Raw genomic sequence first — 15,587 nt, 5'->3', positions numbered from 1 at the left:
CCGCAAAGATATCAGTCAACCGTAAAATACAAGCATTTGCCAAATGTTTTCTCCCAACACCCGCTCATTCACTTCACTTCAATACGGATAGTTATGACTTTACCCAATTGAGATCTCATTCCATGAGAGGGCAGCACGCTAGGGGTAAAAATGGCTTCAACGCCGGAACAAGTAGTTTGTGCTCAAACCTTTGTGTTTCCTTCAGCTTTTCCAGGTATGTAAAAGTTCTTCAACATTTGTTTAAAAAGATGTTGAGCAAAATTTTATCAGTTACTTTTCGCAATAGTGTGTCGTATTCAAGTGAATTGATGGTTTGATGTTCAGTTTTAATTACCGCTTAGTTTTCTTTTTATGAGCCAAACTTATTGCTGTCAAAATTATTACAGTGTATTGTTTTGTAACTGTCAAAAAATGTACCTAACATTATTAATTTTGACTTAAACATGTTATTATTTTAGATCATAGTAAATGTTCACCTCCTTCTCGTACTTTTTTTCTTTATTTCTTGCCGTTTCGCAATAAACAAATGTTAGGCTTATCTGTGTGTCTACGATGTTTTGTTTTATTTTTTGGCCGATCAAAAAAGAAAAAAAAAAACTTGTTTTCCTGAGGGCAGCGATTTTTTTTCTTGTTCTTTTCGTTGTTCTGTGACTAAAGAGTTTGCTTATATTTTATGTTGAAAATTCCAAAATAAAGTTTGTATATGAAACGGTTTAGACAAGTAAGTAGACATCTACAGACGCCATGCATTAATTAGTATCTGTTAGATGCATATTTTATATAAACTGAGGATTATAAATTGAAAGATCACTAAACATTTGTCATTTTTATGTTACAGATTGTTATGCAGTGCAAAACAAAATTTTTCATTTTAAAAGTTTAAAATAATTGAGGTTAAATCATTGTTGAATATAGGCAGTCCTGTTAGTTGTACTGTTTGGATTTTTTGTTATGTGATACCTTAACAACTAAAAAGGTAGTTCTGCTTATACTCTACCACAACAAAATAAGTTAGAGGAGTTTACAACTAATCATTTTGACAATAATATAATCGGTACTGTATTTATCACTTATGTGGTTTTGAACCATGATCAACTTGCATGCATGTGCTCGTGCATCTTTACCCTAGCTGCATATGAAGTCAGCTAAAACTATTTTTAAAGTTGGGACTACCTAGTATTTCAAAATAAATGTCCATTTATCCTCTCTAGATGGCTGAGGCTAGAAGTGTTTTTAAAATTCATTGGCACTGCATACAAGGGCAGGGCAATTGATTTTTTAGTGTCAGTTCATAATGGGCTGAGCCTTTTTTTTTTTTTTTTTTGTGGGATGTGTCTCAGATCTGCAACCTTATTTTGGCCCCAAGCACTAACCACTGAGCTATGGCTAGCCAAATATAGTGACTCAAGGCAACATTTGTGAATGTCTTTGCTCATACAAATATTGCTATCTCTGTGGGACCTCTTTCCAAGGAAAATCCTTTTGTTTGTACAGATTATAAATATGCTGTCCAATCAGAAAAATATTATGATATCTTTCCTAATAGTAGATATGCCTTACTCTTGCTGCAAGTACATTACAAACCATGGACTCCATAAGCATGGGCATCTTCAGAGGGGGGACAAATGGGGCACTTCCCCTCCCTGGGATCGAGTAAAAAATTCCACAAATTATAATCGTAAAAGTGATTGAGATATGTAACCTTACACCCTCGACCATGGGACACTTTGTCTGCCTTAAAATTTTATTACTGGTTGGCCGATTTCGGCCCCCGGTGGGGTAACCATAGAACACGTGTTTCATCTATTGCAGCAATAGAACACATGTTCCTGTTTTTGGTTCAACGACTGATATTCCCCAAACTTTACCAGAAGTTTTGGAACATTGCGACTATTTCCCTTCTATTAATTCAGCAATAACTATTGGTATGACATTACCTGTTACGACCTGTACCATTGAAAGAAGTTTCAGCACCTTGAGATGTGGGAAAACATGGTTAAGGTGTCCACTATCTCAGAAACTCACTTATCAGGTTTATGTATGATTAGTGTGGACAGGAAGAAACTGAAGAAGAAATTTATTGAAAATGTCATCAATAGGTTTGCAAGCGATAGACAGAGAATTCAATTCTTATATGATATGTGATTATTGAAATTATTATTATTATATATATATATTTTTTTTTTGTTTCCTTTATATTGTAAATTTATATACATTATGTATGTTTTTTTGTATAGATGCAATACTGTATTCTATAATCTACTTGTTTAATTAAATAATTAAATAAAAATTTATTGATGTAATTATTTGTCTCCAAGCTTTGCTCCCCTCTGGAAAATTTTCTGTGGATGCCCATGTCCATAAGGCTTCTAAATCTTGTAGGAGGTATGTTGTACCATGTCACCAGGATTGCTTCCCATAGATTTGTGATAATCCATGGTGGAGGATCCAAACACAGGCTCTGTTGATCCACAAAATCTCAGAAATGTTCTGTGATTGATATCTGATGAATTGAGCGACCCAGGTTGCACCCAGAAGTCATTTTATTGTTTGGCAAACAACTCTTGAACGATACTGACATGTGTCAGAATATATTAACCTGTTGGAACACACCTGTGCCATCTGGGAAGACAGTTGCCACTAAGGGGTGTACCTGATCAGCCACAATGGGTAGGTAGTTTTTAGCATTCAATATGTGGTCTAGGGGTATGAGGGCACCAAGAGATTCCAGGGAAAACATCACCAGACCACTGCTGCCACATGCCTGTTTTTGTTGATTAGTACATCAGAGCGAGTCCTCATTCTGTCACTGTATCCTCCATCTACTATCCACATGACATAACAGGAACTGGAGATGATTCATCAGAAAAGGTAACGTTTTCTCAATCATCAGTGGTCGAACAGCACTATTCAGATGCAAACTTCAGGTGTCATTGGCAATGGGTGACCTTATGCATGGGTACCCTTATGAGATGTTTACTCAGGTGGTCCATACAGAGCAGGGTTAATTGGATCATGGTCTTGGAAACACCATTAGTCATCCTCTGGTTAAAGCCCGTGCTCAGCCTTTCCACCATTTTCTGTCCATTGGCTTCACAAGGCAGGACAGCCTATGTTCTCTGTGACCATTGATGAAGCATGGGCACCCACCGTTTGCCTAGTGGCACCTGCTCTGTCTGCTGTCTGCTCTTGGAACACCTTAACCACAGCGCTCTGCAGACAGCCCACAAGATTCAAAGTTTCTGTAATACTGTCACCCTTCAACTGGTATCCTACATCATCCTTTTTTCAAAGTCTGTCATATTGCCTTCCTTGCCCATGATCAACATGGGTAAGGGATAACTGGACTGCATTCCATGAACATACAGTACCACATTTACCAATTCTCATTGCAACTAATCCTTTTTATTCGTTTAATAACCTGGACCTGGCACACTCTGCAGTTGGATGTTGCTGTGCCATAAACATCTAAATATCCATCCATCTTCTCACTGCAACGTATTTGTGACAATTTAGAGAAGAATAGTTGACTCCCAAAACACAGGGTAGTCATTGTTTTGACTGGACAATGTATATGCACATTGCTGAAATACTGAACTATATCATTTAAAAAGTACTATCACCAAAACTGTGCTGTAATTAAAGAATTTAAAATGTAGTATCTCATTTGTGGGTTTGTAAAGTGGAGCATGCGAGAAAAGTGGCACCTCCTTAGCAAGGTGGGCAGGAGTAGCAGTGCATAGCACATGCTTCTTGATTAGACCGGGGTTCGAGCCCATGACCACCGCATATCCCTGGAGCAATATGGCCTTAGTGGCTAATGCTCCTAAAAACCAAATAAACACAAACAAAGAAAAGTGACTTACTTAATACACATAACTTGCATATAGTGATGTACTTGCTGCAGAAGTATCACATCAATTTAATTGACTTCTTATTGTGTTCTTCACAGTGTTGTCTGTTTTTGTTATCCCATACACACAATCCTGCTTAAAGTAATGGGACATTTGTATTTATAAATATTTATTCAAAGAAATTAGTGTGTTGGCCCACCTTCAGCTGTAATGACTGCTTCTGCGTATTTTGGAAGATTTTCTGCTAATTTCTGTTAGAAGGCTGGTGGTAATTTGCTGACTCCTCCTTTAACATATTTGTGAATTCCATTGATGAAAAGGGCCAGTTTGGACATCCCCAAATTTTTCTTTCTTCATCATCCCATAAATATACAGCTGGGCTGAGATTATTCTCCTGTGATGGCCTCTGCAATGTTCTTTCTCAAACCATGCATTTACAATCCTTACTTCGTGACATAGAACATTATCATGTTTGGAAGGCATAAGGGAAGCATTTCCACAAAATTGGCAAAATAGAACACAATTATAGGATGGTATTTCTTGCCATCACTGAGACCAGTAAGTGGTGGTTTAGAATGATCAGATGACCAGTTTATTCTGGGATTGGTCCTGGTTTTCACTTGTTTGTTTTCGGATATATATTTCTCACTTTTACAAGATTTTAGCATTTGTCAAGCAGGTTCATTTTCCGAGATGGATCTACCAATAAAGTTATTTGCATTTCTGGTGCTGGGAAAATCACTTATGTGTAAGCTTACCAGCAGCTCATTCTAAGAAAATAAGGATGACAGCTGGGCTATATTTTCCTTCTGTTTTCTCTGTAATTGGTCTTAGTGGTACATATTTTAAGTGCACTAGCTTTGCCATCTTGCAGTGGGCTATTAGTCCATCTTCTGTGGACTAAAAGACAGTATTCTAGACAGATATTTCCAGAAATATCTGTAAAATTAAATTTTCCAGAATGACATTTTTATTGCTGGTTCTTGGGACTTTGTAATTTTGAAAATTAAGTATTGAAGGCATTCTTTCTTGTGGAATAAAAAAACAAAATTTATTGTAAAAAATTTTTTAATTCATCATTAAATGAAGCATATTTACATGTTATGCATAGTGTGCTTGGCTTATTAGCATTAGTTGGCAAGTGGTGTAAGAAAGCAAGCTTATACAGTATAAGCCAAAAAAAAAAAAAAAAAACACTTATCTCATCCATTCCCTTCAACAGTTTGTCTAGTCCTTCCTTGATCTCATTTAAGCTGTCAGCTTCCACAACAATAGATGGAAGTTCTAGCAAACAACCACCCACTGGATAAAGGCAAACTTCTGCCTATCTGTTCTGCAATGGTCCTTCCTCAGTTTGAATTTGTCCTCCCATGTGCATGGTCTGAGCAAGAGGAAGAATCAGATCAGCATTGAATTTGCTAAATCGATTCAAAGCCTTAAACACCTCAATCAGGTCACCTTATAGGTGCCTAGTCTCTGGACAGTGCAATTTGCAGAACTTTTAAACTTTCTTGGTAAGAGTGCCCCTTTGTTCCACCTCACCATTCTCAATGCCCTTCTCTGTATTCATTCCAGCAGCTCTACATCCTTCCAAAAATGAGAGCTCTAGACCTGAATGCAGTACTCAAGATGTGGGCCTGACAATTGCCTAATACAAAGGGCTTATCACTGCTAGAAAAATTCCTATATATCATTGATAAAATCCCATGAGCTGTCCTGGCACCCATATGGAATATTGCTGTGCAAGGAGCACTGTTCAGAGAACTTCATATCTAACTTTACAATTATCCTCTGGTCTTGTTAATTTTCCACAACCCTGAGTATAGTAGCAAACAGATTACCGCTACCCATATGCAGTATTTTGCATTTGTCAATGTTAAACTTCAGTTGGCCTAATCATCTGCCTAACTTTTCTAGATCCTGTTGTAGTATACTGTCATTAACCACCCTGTCACCTTTGTATCATCTGCAAAATTAGACATTAAACTGGATATGCCTTCATTATTATCATTGATAAATATTGAAAACGACAATGGGCACAACACTGAACCCTGGGGGAGCTCCACTAATAACATTTAATCCACCAAGTGTGCAATGTCCATTGATTACCACTCTGTCTTCTCCCACTCAACCATCCCTTTATCCAAAGCTACAACTCACTCTTAATATCATTCTGCTCCAATTTGTAGCTTTGGATACAACAGTATCGAAAGCTTTCTTGAAATCCAAGTATATGATATCAAAATTATTTTTGCGTCCAGTTCTTTTGTGACTGCATCGTAGTATCCAGTCAAATTTGTCAGACAAGATTTCCCCTTAACAAACCTGTGCTGTGTTTGAAGTATAATTACAGCCTTGTCTAAATGATCCTTCATTACTTCTTTTACCAGACTTCATTATTCTCCCTGGAACAGCAGTTAAACTAATAGGTCTGTAATTACTTGTGTCACGCTTTGATCCCCATTTGAATTTGGAATACATTCACATATCTCCAGTCACCGGGACCTCCCCTGAATCCAAGGATGCTATCATAATTATGGCTAAGAGTTTGCTTACTTCCTTTGCTGCCTACCTTAATATAATTGGATAGATCCCATCCACCTCAGGTGACTTTCATATGTTTAACTTCAACAGTTTCTCTTCCACTTTCCTTTCAGTTATCACAAAGTCATATAGCTCCCTGTTAGTGGCGCAGTATAACCTTAGTTGTTTTTGCGCCAATAAAACCAAAATCAATCAATCAATCAATCAATCTCCCTGTTAGAGTATGATAAACTTCTGGCTTCCCTTCCCCTAAAGAATTCTTCATGTGTGAACGAAGATGGAAAATGCCTATTCCGTTTGTCAGCAACCTGTGCAGGATCATCAGAGTTAAATTATCTATATCAAGTTGATCAATGTGATTCAACCCCTTTTTCTTTTACTCTCAATAAAGAAGCCGTTGTTGCTTTTCTTTGCATTCTTTGCCAGAGACTTCTTGTAATCTGCCTTATCTTGACTAACCTTTGTGACTTGATAAAAGAACTAGTTTTTATCAACCATAGATTTCTGTGTCACATGCATTTTTCTGTGTCACATGCAATCCCATGCATTTTTCTTGTCACAAATCTTGTAATTCATCTTATATCCATTTAGGCCTAAACCTTGAACCGTATTTTGCTTGGTATGAAAAGCCTAATAGCTTCTATGATTTTTTTTCTTGAATGCTTCATTTAGAATTTGCTGATGTTAACATCAGTTGGTCTCACTGTACAGAATTTAAAAACTGAGACTGCTGTAGCCACCTTTGCAAAAGCAAAAACCCTTTCTTTTTACCCTTGATGGTAATTACATCTTTAATTAAATTCCACAATGATACACTGTGATTACTGCCACCTAATGGTTCTTTTATTTACAGATTATTAATGCATGAATAATTACTGCTGATAATCAGATCAAGAGTATTATCCCCTTGTTTCTTCTCTAAAGTGCTGCTGTAGAAAAGTCATCCAATAAATCCACAAAAGTCTTACTAGTATATAAGTGACCAGCCCACAAATTCCAGTCAGTATCTGGAAAGTTAAAATCCTCCATTTAAAGACATTCTGATATACTGGTCCACTCTTTCTTTGTATAGTTTTTTGTTATACTCATCAGTCAACAACACTGACTCGGCATTCCACTGGCCACCCATGTCAGCTGATCTGCCTTACATTTTGTTCTTCTTAACTAAGAGCATACCACCCTCTCCCTATCCTGTTTGCTCTTTCTGTATACATTGTACTCCTCATATTCAAATTTGGGCCCTTATATTTGAGTGACACCATGTCTGATATCTCAAGAATCTCTGCATTTGATGTCTTGAACAACACTTCAGATTCGTCAAATTTATTTGCTATGCTCCTAGCATTGGTGTATGTGTAAGTATACGTGCACCCGTTCTTACCCTTAGTTACCCTAACACAGCCCATGTATTTACTTGTTCCATGATGATGCCTAGCAGTCCTTGAAATCCCCAATACCTTGCCCTCCAGGCTGCTGATTCCAATAGAAGCAGCACAAGAATCACCTCTGCCAGCATCTATTGTTAGTCATGTCTGTGTATCCCCTCCAAGCTTGAAGTTTTCTTATTCACCTAACACTGCCTCAGTAGCATCAGCAAATATTCTTGCATTCTTTCTGTTTAAGTGTATCCCATCCCTTTAGAAACAGTCTCTCCTGTTAACAAGCAAAGAACATGCTGAAAAAAATTCTACCCCATGGGCCCTACATGATCTCTCCAGGCCCAAATTGATTGACAAGGCTCTCATCATATATTCTCTCCTATCTTGTCTAGGCAGAATTGCAGACACTTTCAAATTTAACCTAACCCGTGACTTTTTTTCAACATTGCCCTGTACTTGTTAGATAAGTCCACAGATCACCTACTCTTAATTTTATCATTGCAAATGTGTACAATGATATTACTTTTTTGTGCCCTTAAAAGATGATACCTGCTCTACGTCATCAACTTTTGCCCCTGGCAGACATACCCTGATCTTATTCCACCTATCCTTGCACAGCATATTTCCTGTTTCCCTGACAATAGTCAGGGAAACAGGAAGTCTGCCTGTTCAAACCAGTCTTTTAACAAATTGATATTAACTTTTTTTGTATACTTTGTCCTTTACGTAGCCTATACACAGAAAGCTAATCAAAAATGAAAGAGCAATAAAGCCCAACATGTCCTATTATTATTAATCTTAAATTATAAGAGAAAACCTCATACCTTTATTGTAGTTTTGTAATTCTCTCAACACTCAATCTGTATGAATGTATTCTTATGTGAATTAGCTTACCATATTAATTAAACCAATTTATGATTTTTAAAAAAAGCTACGTGTTAAAATCATCATATATTCAATACTCATATCCAACCTAGAGCATCGAGAAGATTCGTGGGAAGTCGACAGCCATCAACTCCCTAAACCCAACCAATAGCATATGCAAATATGAGAATTGAAATAGTCTTGATAATCTTGACACCATGAAATAAATACATATCAATTTACAGATAATTTAAACTTTAAAATTGTCTGAACCTTCCTTTAAGGGACTAACTTATTCGGATCATTTCCATGTTCACAAGAAGTCAAAAGTGAATTGCAAATGATATCCCCCCCCTTTGTTTTATACAAACTTTTTCGTAATCTAGCACGAGACTTTATGCTGACCAATGTATGAGCTGCTGTTTTTACATGCATGTTAGAGGCCACAAATCAGAGATATTGTAGTAGTGGCATGTGATGCAAGAAAGCAAGTGTATGAGCTTATGCAGCATCAGCCAAAAAAAAAAAAAAAATCACACCATTGCCTCCAAATGCCTGTCCAGTTCCTCCTTAAATTTATTCAACCTATCAACTTCCACAATGACAGATGGAAGTTTGTTCCAGCAATTAACCACCGGCTAGCTAAAGGCAAATTTCCGCACATCTATTCTACATCTGTCTTTTCTTAATTTGAATTTATGCCCCCTTAGGTTCGTAATCTGAACAAGTGGAAGGATCCGATCAGAATTCAGCTTGCTCAACCCATTCAAGGCCTTATATACCTCAATCAGATCACCGCGCAGGTGCCTAGTCTTCAGCCACTGCAATTTGCAGAACTTAAGCCTCTCTTGGTAAGAGGATCCCTTCATTCCCCTCACCAATCTTGTTGCCCTTTTCTGTACACAGTCAAGTAAATCTACATCCTTCCTAAAATGAGGCCTCCAGACCTGTACGCAGTACTCAAGGCATGGCCTGACCATTGCCTTATCATCATCATCATCAGCCATTTTCAATCCACTGCAGGATGAAGGCCTCTCCAGCAACTTTCCAGTTCCTTCTGTTTTGAGCACTGGCCATCCATTTACTACTCAAAAACTCATGAATTTCATCTATCCATCTCTGCCTTTGTCTTCCAGGTTTTCTACAGAGGGATAATCACCTCCTTTTCCCTGCTAGCAAAATTCCTATGTATCATTGGCAAAACCCCATGACCTGCCCTGGCAGCCTGTCTGCATTGCTCAGAAAACTTCATACCTGACTGCACAATTACTCCCAGGTCTTTTTCATTTTCTACCACCTTAAGTGTAGTACCACACAGTTGGTACATTTCTCTGGGGTTACTTCTACCCATATGCAGTACTTTGCATTTGTCAAGCTTAAACTGCAGTTGCCACTTCTTAGCCCATCTGCCCAAATTATCTAGATCCTGTTGCAGTAGCACACTGCCATTACTGTCATTAACAACCCTGCCAACCTTTGTATCATCTGCAAACTTCAACATTAAGCCTGATATACCTTCATCAATATTATTGATAAATATACAAAACAACAGTGGACCTAACACCAAGCCCTGTGAGACTCCACTAATAACATTAGTCCACAAAGAGCAGCACCCATTGATTACCACCCTCTGTCTTCTCCCACTTAACCATCCTTTTATCCATTGTAGCAACTTACCCTTAATACCATTCTGCTCCAATTTGTACAATAGTCTTCCATGCGCAACAGTGTCAAAAGCTTTCCTATCAAAATTATTTTTTTCATCCAGTTCCTTTGTAACCACATCATAATATCCTATCAAATTTGTCAGACTTTCCCTTAACAAACCCATGCTGTGTCTGAATTATTGCTGCAGTCTTATCTAGGTGTTCCTGCAATGCATCTTTAACCAGTGACTTCATTATTTTACCAGGAACAGAAATTAAACTAACTGGTCTGTAATTACTCGTGTCACCCTTCGATCTCCCTTTGTGAATTGGGGAGACATTTGCACATCTCCAGTCCGTGGGAACCTCCCCTGAGTCCAATGACTCTGTCATAATTATGGCTAAGGGTTTGCGTAGTTGCTTTTTGCTGCCTCCTTTAATATAACTGGATAGATTCCATCCACCCCAGGTGCTTTTCTTATGTTTAACTTCAACAATTTCTCCTCCACTTTGCTTTCAGTTATTCCAAAATCATTAAGTATCCTGCTACAATTTGATAACCTGCTGCCATTTTCAAACCGTAATAATTCCTTGTGTGTGAATGTAGATGCAAAATACTCATTCAGTTTGTTTGCTATCTGAGCAGGATCATCAACAGTCGAACTATTGATGTCAAGTGGACCAATCATATTCATCCCCTTCCTTTTAGAGTTTATATAAGTAAAGAAATCCTTGCTGTTTTTCTTAGCATCTTTTGCCAAGGATTTCTTGTAATCTGCCTTCGGCTGTCTAACCTCCTTTGTCACCTGATTACAGAATAGCTTATATCTGCCATAGGCTTCTGAGTCGCTTGATAATTTATATGCATCCCATGCATTTTTCTTCTCTATTACGAGTCTCATTAGTTCATTAGATAACCATTTAGGTCTAAACCTTGAACAATATTTCTTAATAGGTATGAAACTTTTAGTAGCCTCCACGATTAATTCCTTGAACGCTTCCCACTTAGAATTTACTGTTGGTAACATCTTCAGTTGATCCCACTGTACAGAATTTAAAAACTGTCGGAGAGCACTGTACTCACCTATGTACATTCTGTAAGGTGTATGTACATTAATAGAGTCGAGATTTAATCTCATTTCCAATGTTTCTGCAATTAATAACTTAAAGTATTCCTGCTGATTATTCAGGACCTTCAGCTCATCAAAAAGGAACACGTGCCCATCATTAATAGCATGAAACGCTAGTTCTGAGGCATCTGTCCTTCCTGCCCTAACAGATGCTGCATGCTGTTGTATCCTCGTCTAGAATGTATTCTGGGTCGAGCCAATATAGACTGAATTGTACCCACCACAAGGAATATTGTAAACAATATTGTGTGCTTCCATTAGCATTAGTAGAGGCATGTGATGTAAGAAAGCAAGCTTATGCAGCATCAGCCAAAAAACAAAAAAAAAAAAAAAAAGAAACACTCCCATTTTCCCATTTCACCCCTCCGTTCGTTCGAAATACCCGTCCAGCTGAGCCTTAAATTTATTTAGGCTATCAACTTCCATGACAAGGGATAGAAGTCTGTTCCATCAACCAACTACCCGCTGGCTAAAGGCAAATTTCTGCACATCTATCCTACATCTGTCTTTCCTCAATTTGAATTTATGCCCTCTCAGGTGATTATTCTGAGCAAGAGGAAGAATCCCATCAGCATTGAGCATGCTCAAACCATTCAAGGCTTTATACACCTCTATCAGATCACCTTGCCGGTAGGTGCCTCCGTAGCCAGGTGGGAAGGAGCAGCAGTGCGTAGCACACGCTTCTTGATTAGACAGGGGTTCGAGCCCGTCACTACCAAATACGGAGGATGCAGAAAGGTCAGGGAATGACCACCGCATATCCCGGAGCAATATGGCCTTAGTTGCTAATGATCCTAAAAACCAAATAACAAACAAACAAACCTTGCCGGTGCCTAGTCTCCAGACACTGTAATTCGCGAAACTTAAGCCTTTCTTCGTAAGAGCAACCCTTTGTTCCATTCACTAACTTGTTGCCCTTCTCTGTACTCGTTCCAGCAGCTCTACATCCTTCTTGAAATGAGGCCTCCAGACCTGTATACAGTACTCAAGGTGTGGCCTGACCATTGCCTTATACAAGGTAATAATCACCTCTTTATCACTGCTAGAAAAATTCCTGTATATCATTGACAAGACACCATGAGCTACTCTTACAGCCCATCTGCACTTCAGGTTGGTTGTAATGGTATCATGGTATCCATGGTTGTAACGGTATCAACCCTCCTATGCTTCAGAACAAATTGCAGTTTACTCATGGGTTTTGGAACTATTTTAAATTCAGCATTCTTGAAAATGTTAATGAATTGTCTGTACCATTGCTGTATATAGGGAACTTTAATAAAATATTTCTGATCTGATCTGTTTTTGTTGTACCTGTCTCCATTTTATATTTTGCGTGTTGACTAATCTTCATGATGGTATCCAATGTGTACCCCCTATTTAAAAATCTTTTTGTAAGTTCCATAAGTTCATCTAACAAGCATTCCTGAGTAGAACTGTATCTATTTGCATTGTATAATTGGTTAAAAATAATGGTCTGTTTATATTTAAAGGGATGGTAGCTGGAACAGTGTAGGAATTTTCCGGTATTCGTTGGTTTTCTATAAATTTTAAATTGTATGTTCTCATTAACCCTGGTTTGAGTAAAATTTAGAAAATTTATAGCTTTTTTCTGCAGAATTTCCTTTTCTAAAGTTAAGTCGTATGTATTTTATTAACAGTATCCAAGACATTTACTATATGTACGTTAGTAATTATTAAGATGTTGTCCAGATATCTACCATAAAATGTTATATTTGGTAAAAACTGCGTTAAATATAATTCTATTTTATTCAAATAAATTTCAGCAACAAGTCAACTCAAGCTAAGGCCCATCGGTAACCCAAATTCCTGAAATACCGAAAGCTGTAAGTGTTATATTTGGAGAATGAGGAGGCCATGGAATGGAACCATGTCAGCCAATCCATTGATTAGGAAATTTTTTATTGAAGAAATTACACACATGCAAGCTCCAGTGTGGTGGTGGTTCACCATCTTGCTGATAGAAAACATGTGGCTGCATATCTTCCAGCTGAGATGTGGCATAAAATTTGAGCATATCTAAGTAATTTTTGGAGTTCATAGTGTTTTTGTGAAAGATAAACACTGAGTGGGGATTTTCAAATCCCTATTATGTGACAATTGTCTCTGATAACTTTAGCACACAGGTGGAATGTTGTTTCATTGCTGAAAATGACATTTTACAGCAAGTGCTCATCTTTATCTGTATGGTTGAGAATGTGAACAGCAAATTCCTCTCATATGGTTTGTCATGAGGCTTAATTTCCTGGATGATTTGCACTTTGTAAGCATACAGTTTCAATCTCTTGTGAACCACCCTATGCAGTGTTCACAGTATTTGCAGATGCAGGCTTGCTGGGCAGATCAATTCTGTAGAACCTATAGTAAACACTTCCTGAATTTTTGAAACTTTATCTACAGATACACTAGGCCTACCTGCTCCTTTCTGGTGCAGCACACTGTTGGTTTCTTGAAACTGTTTCAAGCGTGTCTCATTGATTGGTACTGTAGATGGATCTTACTGGAATTCTGTTGAAAATGTCTCTTAAGTCACTGGAGAGTTGGTATTCGATATCTACAACATGCATGTTGCTTTCTCCTGCCCCATTGCCATTTTAATGCTGTACTGTTTCAATGCTTGCTGGGATCAGGGCTGCTAACCGCAATGATAAAAATTCATTCAGTTGCTATGATAACTGCAGCAAACCATTTTAAGATATCTATTGCAATAAAATTTTAATCGAGCCTCATAATCAGGTGAATAATTTATAGACACTATACATCTATTGCAACATGTTGGTTCTATGGTAACAACTTCAGGACTTTGGTAGAATTTCTCCACTTATTATCAGAACCTGTGCCCTTGAGCTTGTGCCTGCTTTGTGTTGCTTCTTCTTTACCCTTTCTTATTTCACTGGTGTTTTTCCTTCTGCATGGAAATTTGTTCATATTAAGCCAGTTCCTAAAAAAGTGTGGCAGAACCTGTTCCAGTTATTGCTCGCTTCACTTACCTCTACTTTTTAAAAGGTGATTGAGAAGCCCATTAACTGCTAACTCACCTTGTTAAAGAAATATGTCTTCATTTTTAAGGCCCATTTATTTGTAGAAAAATAACTGCAATCCAACTCTTCCTGGAAGATGATTGTCTGCCTCTTATGTTATTGGCCTATTTTTCAGTACAATGGAACAGCCTATCCAGTAATGCCTGATATGTGTCATTTGTTTATATTGTTAAATTTTTCTCTCTGTTGATTTAGGAATCATTATTTTGACATTTGATCAATGCATTGATTTGCCCAAGACTAGCCATTCCAAAAGTTCCTATGCCCATTGCACTAGTAGGTACTTATTTTTAACTGAGAGGAGTGGAACGTAGTAATTCACCTGCTGCTATACACCATCCAAAACAAGGTCATTGCATTCAAATTATTACCCTTTTGCACACAACTATTGGTGCCTCCGTAGCCAGGTGGGCAGGAGCAGCAGTGCGTAGCACACACTTCTTGATTAGACCGGGGTTTGAGCCCGTGACCACCAAATATGGAGGATGCGGAAAGGTCAGGGAATGACCACCGCATATCCCCAGAGCAATATGGCTTTAGTTGCTAATGCTCCTAAAAACCAAACAACAACACAACTATTATACTGCACTGTCATTTGACTAATTATGTCCCACCTGTTAGCATGCACAGTTCTTTTGACCCTCTTCAGGCCTCTCATACCAGCAAGCTGTGCCCGGCTACTGGACTGCCATTGACTGGATGTGCTCTTGCTGTTGGGGATTCTCTGTACACTAGACCAGGGGTCAGCAGATAGTCAGTCATGACCAGCTGGTAGATCACAAAATGTATTTTGGTCAATCACAATACATAGAAATATAATTTCTGCAGAACCAATGCCAGAAATCTTATTTACATGCCTAATTTATTTGAAGTTTACTTCAAATGAGCATGCGCATTTGAAGCATGCTGAATGCCAATGGGATTCTTCCTCTTGCTCAGAATAATCACCTCAGAGGGCATAAATTCAAATTGAGGAAGGACGGATGTCGGATAGATGTGCGGAAATTTGCCTTTGGCCAGCGGGTGGTTGGTTGGTGGAACCGACTTCCATCATTTGTTGTTGAAGTTGATAGCCTAAACAAATTTAAGGCTCAACTGGACAGGTATTTCG

The 15,587-nt window shown here is 38.1% G+C and overlaps 1 protein-coding gene across 1 annotated transcript in view; it reads left to right on the top strand.

The window, feature by feature from the left end:
• The first annotated feature begins 150 nt into the window (after positions 1-150).
• LOC150089897 (uncharacterized) overlaps positions 151-15,587 on the top strand; it is a 64,082-nt gene continuing 48,645 nt past the window's right edge. Inside the window, exon 1 of the mRNA XM_090389693.1 lies at positions 151-214. Coding sequence (XP_090245819.1) covers positions 151-214 — 64 coding nt within the window. The remainder of the gene's footprint in view (positions 215-15,587) is intronic.

Source organism: Mastigoproctus giganteus, chromosome 2 (assembly GCF_048544385.1).
Source record: "Mastigoproctus giganteus isolate SK-2022 chromosome 2, ASM4854438v1, whole genome shotgun sequence".
In the NCBI taxonomy this organism is placed as follows: domain Eukaryota; kingdom Metazoa; phylum Arthropoda; class Arachnida; order Uropygi; family Thelyphonidae; genus Mastigoproctus; species Mastigoproctus giganteus.
This window is presented reverse-complemented; position numbering and strand designations above follow the sequence as displayed.